Raw genomic sequence first — 6,097 nt, forward strand, 5'->3', positions numbered from 1 at the left:
CCACTCCATACAGGAGGAAATAAGGTAGAGGCAAAAAATAACAGACCGATAGCATTAACATCGCACATCATAAAAATCTTTGAGAGAGTGCTAAGAAGTAAGATCACAAAATACATGGAATCACAGCATCTCCATACCCCCGCACAACATGGTTTCAGAACAGGGCGCTCTTGCCTGTCGCAGTTGCTGGACCACTATGATATGGCATTAGATGCTATGGAAGACAAACAAAACGCTGATGTAATTTACACAGATTTCGCAAAAGCTTTTGATAAATGTGACCATGGTGTTATTGCACATAAAATGCGTTCAAAAGGAATTACCGGAAAAATAGGCAGATGGATCTACAATTTCCAGATTAATAAAACCCACTGTGTAATAGTCAACAAAATAGTATCCGGTCCATCAACCGTGAAGAGCTCAGTCCCCCAGGGTACTGCGCTTGCTCCAGTACTTTTTCTCATCCTCATATCGGACATAGACAAGAACACAACCTATAGCACTGTATCATCCTTTGCAGATGACACTAGGATCTTCATGAGAGTTGGCAACATAGAGGACACGGCAAACCTCCAATCAGATGTAGATCAGGTCTTTCTATGGGCTACAGAAAATAATATGGTGTTTAACGAGGATGAGTTCCAGCTCATGCGCTACGGAAAAAATGAAAATATAAAAACAGAAACCATGTACAAAACTCAGTCAAATCATAACATAGAACGTAAAGGATCTGGGTGTACTCATGTCGGAAGACCTTACCTTTAAAGAACACAATAAAGTAGCCGTCACAACTGCAAGAAAAATGAGAAGTTGGATAACAAGAACTTTTCACACTAGAGATGCTATACCGATGATGATACTCTTCAAGACGCTAGTGCTCTCTAGAGTGGAGTACTGCTGCACAATGACAGCACCTTTCAAAGCTGGAGAAATTGCTGACCTGGAGAGCGTGCAGAGATCCTTTACTGCTAGAATCCACTCAGTAAAACATCTAAACTATTGGGACCGACTAAAGAGCCTAAATCTGTATTCTCTTGAGCGTTGGATGTAGCATCACTACACCCAACAGATGGACCATATGACAACACCCAATGCTAAATAATAATATCACATTAACCTGTACTTGCTAAAGATGTACACCCGCCATTCTTAGAGATCCTGGGAGTTCACCTTCTCCAGATTTTCAACTTGTCAACAACTTGGGGACAAAGATCGGCAATTATAACACAAGACGTTTTATCTGGCCGCAGTGTTGCCAAGTTCATCTTGATCTGTAATATATCATCGATCATTCATGCTTCCTCTCATAGTCATTTGCAACATGGTCGCCTGCTTTCATAGCTTATAAACGCTCTAAGTAATTGAGAGAGAGAGAGAGAGAGAGAGAGAGAGAGAGAGAGAGAGAGAGAGAGAGAGAGAGAGAGAGAGAGAGAGAGAGAGAGAGAGAGAGAGAGAGGGAGGCTTGGCTGAGGTAAAACAGGATGAGTTGGGATTACCTCATGACTCACCTCATGTTCCTCATCACCTGTAGCCTCCTATAAATCCTCTCACTCATCATGAGGTCATCTTTCCTCATGAATCTCTATGATAAGTATCACTTACAATAGCTACTCGCTAACAACAATTCGTGTATTGGAGAGAAGGATGACTGGGGGTGACCTGACCCAGTACGCTTGACCTGTGGTCCAGGACCTGTTGGGGGTGGCGGGAAGTGGGTCAGTTCTTGGAGGTGGCCGGCAGGCTCGGCCAGGGGCTCGGCCAGGATCTTCAGCCCGGCCAAGTGTGACCTGCTTGACCACATCTCTTCTGAGACGTGTTTACCTGCTGAAATTTGACCTCAGTCAACGATAAAGTTGATTATCTTTGTTGATGGTGTACAAGTTGTGGGGGGGTGTGGGGGGTGGGGGTCTGTGGGGTGAGTGTGGGTGGGTGTGTGTGTGGGGTGGGTGTGTGTGTGGGGTGGGTGTGTGGGGGTGGGTGTGTGTGTGGGGTGGGTGTGTGGGGTGGGTGTGTGTGTGGGGTGGGTGTGTGGGGGTGGGTGTGTGTGTGGGGTGAGTGTGTGTGGGGGGGGTCTGTGGGGTTATCTTCTTGAGGTTATCTTGAGATGATTTCGGGGCTTAGTGTCCCCGCGGCCCGGTCCTCGACCAGGCCTCCACCCCCAGGAAGCAGCCCGTAGCAGCTGACTAACTCCCAGGTACCTATTTACTGCTAGGAAACAGGGGCATCAGGGTGAAAGAAACGTTTTGCCCATTTGTCTCCGCCTCCACCGGGGATCGAACCCGGAACCTCAGAACTTCGAATCCGAAGCGCTGTCCACCCAGCTGTCAGGCGCCCTGGATCTATTTGCTGAAGAAAACGACATTTTTCAAGCAAAATCTTAAGTCTTAGTGTGTGAATCTCCTCCCGTGGTTAAGTAAACTGTGGTGGCTGTGAGACAGCCGCTGGTAAAGTGTCCACAGTTTGCTGTGGTAACGACCTTGAGGTCTAATCACCTCGGGAGGGTTGTTAAGACCTCCACAACTAATAACTCACCAACCAATAACCTCTCGTCCCTCCTCACTACGGCTCTGGACCTCCTCAACTGTTCAACACATGCACACTAACCCGCAATAATGAAGGGAAGATGTAAAGGTTTCGTTGGAAGACACGTAAATGTTTTAGACTCCTAGCCTTGGAAAGAAGCCTGAGGGACTCCTAGGAGACACTCACACACACACACTCACACTGTGTGAGTGTGTGTGAGGAGACACACTCACACTCTTGGCGTCCACACATGGATTTGGGATGGGACGGGGGGAAAGGAATGGTGCCCAACCACTTGTGGACGGTCGGGGATTGAACGCCGACCTGCATGACACCAGACCGTCGCTCTACCGTCCACCCCCACAAGTCCAATGGGAAACCCGACAAAAGTTGACCCAACAAATTAGACAGAGTATATGACAGAAATGATTTCTGTACCTTTCTTTTCACCTAATCCCTCTGTTCACCTGACAGTAATTAGGTACCCGGTAATTAGTCAACTGTCGTGGGGCTCCATCCTGGGAAGAGCCAATAGTCCCCCCCCATAGGGTGTGGGGGGGGGGGGACCTAGATATCAGCCCAACGAGCATAGACACACAGGCTGCCTGTCCCCCCCAACAACAAGAGGTGTGAGGGGCAGAAGCCTCACCGTCTGCCTCACACAACAGTTCCAACGATCCCGAATATAATTCACGAAGTCAACTCTCACCCCTAAGACTAATCATCATCAGTGACGTCACAATGAGGCTAAGATGAAGCATTCATCACACCAACGTCTTAACCTCAACAAATGTGTCATCAACATATCTAACATCAATATCATCAATGTTTGCAACATCAATATTTGCTACATCAATATCATCAATGTTTGGAACATCAATATCATCAATGTTTGGAACATCAATATTTGCTACATCAATATCGTCAATGCTTGCAACCTCAATATCATCAATGTTTGCTACATCAATATCGTCAATGTTTGCTACATCAATATCATCAATGTTTGCTACATCAATATCATCAATGTTTGCTACATCAATATCATCAATGTTTGCTACATCAATATCGTCAATGCTTGCAACATCAATATCGTCAATGTTTGCAACATCAATATCATCAATGTTTGCAACATTAATACCATCAATGTTTGCAACATCAATATCATCAATGTTTGCAACATCAATATCATCAATGTTTGCAACATCAATATTATCAATGTGTGCAACATCAATATCATCAATGTTTGCAACATCAATATCATCAATGTTTGCAACATCAATATCATTAATGTTTGCTACATCAATATCGTCAATGCTTGCAACATCAATATCGTCAATGTTTGCAACATCAAGATCATCAATGTTTGCAACATCAATACCATCAATGTTTGCAACATCAATATCATCAATGGTTGCAACATCAATATCATCAATGGTTGCAACATCAATATCATCAATGTGTGCAACATCAATATCATCAATGTTTGCAACATCAATATCATCAATATTTGCAACATCAATATCATCAATGTGTGCAACATCAATACCATCAATGTTTGCAACATCAATATCATCAATGTTTGCTACATCAATATCATCAATGTTTGCAACATCAATATCATCAATGTTTGCAACATCAATACCATCAATGTTTGCAACATCAATATCATCAATGTGTGCAACATCAATATCATCAATGTTTGCAACATCAATATCATCAATGTTTGCTACATCAATACCATCAATGTGTGCAACATCAATACCATCAATGTTTGCAACATCAATATCATCATGTGTGCAACATCAATATCATCAATGTTTGCAACATCAATACCATCAATGTTTGCAACATCAATATCATCAATGTTTGCAACATCAATATCATCAATGTTTGCAACATCAATACCATCAATGTTTGCAACATCAATATCATCAATGTCTGCAACACGGCCAAGATAAACACGGGTCCCAAACATTAAGTGTCGAGGCCAGACAGAATACAGACAGGTGAAGGATAGATTAATATGACCAGCACACAGGTCCCTGATTGGCCAGACTGTTGCTACAGGTCAAAGGTCATCAACAATGACGGTACGTCACAGTCTTGTTCGTTTAGGGCAGTGTTAAGGGTACGATGGTTCATACCTGAAATGTCATTAAGAGATTAAGGAAGAGATAAGATGAGGGCTGAATTCATACATACGTTGTATGAATGTATGTATGTATGTATGTATGTATGTATGTATGTATGTATGTATGTATGTATGTAAGTTTGTATGTATGTATGTATGTATGTATGTATGTATGTATGTATGTATGTATGTATGTATGTATGAATGTTTGTATGTATGTGTGTATGTTTGTAAGTTTGTATGTATGTATGTTTGTATGTATGTGAATGTGGATGTAAACTTTGTGTGTACACTGGTCCGAGGAGCTGCGTCCACATAGCATGTGTGTGTGTGTGAGTGTGTGTGTGTGTGTGTGTGAGTGTGAGTGTGTGTGTGTGAGTGTGTGTGTGTGTGTGTGTGTGTGTGTGTGTGTGTGTGTGTGTGTGTGTGAGTGTGTGTGTGTGTGTGTGTGAGTGTGTGTGTGTGTGTGTGTGTGTGTGTGTGTGTGTGTGTGTGTGTGTGTGTGAGTGTGTGTGTGTGAGTGTGTGTGTGTGTGTGTGTGTGTGTGTGTGTGTGTGTGTGTGTGAGTGTGAGTGTGTGTGTGTGTGTGTGTGTGTGTGTGTGTGTGTGAGTGTGTGTGTGTATGTGTGTGTGTGTGTGTGTGTGTGTGTGTGTGTGTGTGTGTGTGTGTCTGGAGGGTTATTAAAGCCTATCAACCTCTGGAGGGTTATTAAGGCCTATCAACCTCTGGAGGGTTATTAAGGCCTATCAACCTCTCGATGGTTATTAAGGCCTATCAACCTCTGGAGGGTTATTAAGGCCTATCAACCTCTGGAGGGTTATTAAGGCCTATCAACCTCTGGAGGGTTATTAAGGCCTATCAACCTCTGGAGGGTTATTAAGGCCTATCAACCCCTGGAGGGTTATTAAGGCCAATCAACCTCTGGAGGGTTATTAAGGCCTATCAACCTCTGGAGGGTTATTAAGGCCTTTCAACCTCTGGAGGGTTATTAAGGCCTATCAACCCCTGGAGGGTTATTAAGGCCAATCAACCTCTGGAGGGTTATTAAGGCCTATCAACCTCTGGAGGGTTATTAAGGCCTTTCAACCTCTGGAGGGTTATTAAGGCCTATCAACGTCTGGAGGGTTATTAAGGCCAATCAACCCCTGGAGGGTTATTAAGGCCAATCAACCTCTGGAGGGTTATTAAGGCATATCAACCTCTGGAGGGTTATTAAGGCCTATCAACCTCTGGAGGGTTATTAAGGCCTATCAACCTCTGGAGGGTTATTAAGGCCTATCAACCTCTGGAGGGTTATTAAGGCCTATCAACCTCTGGAGGGTTATTAAGGCCTTTCAACCTCTGGAGGGTTATTAAGGCCTATCAACCTCTGGAGGGTTATTAAGGCCTATCAACCTCTGGAGGGTTATTAAGGCCTATCAACCTCTGGAGGATTATTAAGG

The 6,097-nt window shown here is 43.7% G+C and overlaps 1 protein-coding gene across 1 annotated transcript in view; it reads right to left on the minus strand.

Annotated features, from left to right (window-relative positions):
• LOC123763250 (otolith matrix protein OMM-64-like) overlaps positions 1-4,498 on the minus strand; it is a 28,313-nt gene extending 23,815 nt beyond the window's left edge. The window contains exons 1-2 of the mRNA XM_069303246.1: positions 4,357-4,498; positions 3,294-4,249 (exon numbers count right to left, since the gene is read on the minus strand). Of these exons, the coding sequence (XP_069159347.1) occupies positions 3,294-4,249; positions 4,357-4,498 (1,098 nt within the window). The remainder of the gene's footprint in view (positions 1-3,293; positions 4,250-4,356) is intronic.
• Positions 4,499-6,097: the final 1,599 nt, after the last annotated feature.

The sequence above is a fragment of the Procambarus clarkii genome, chromosome 49, assembly GCF_040958095.1.
Source record: "Procambarus clarkii isolate CNS0578487 chromosome 49, FALCON_Pclarkii_2.0, whole genome shotgun sequence".
NCBI lineage: Eukaryota > Metazoa > Arthropoda > Malacostraca > Decapoda > Cambaridae > Procambarus > Procambarus clarkii.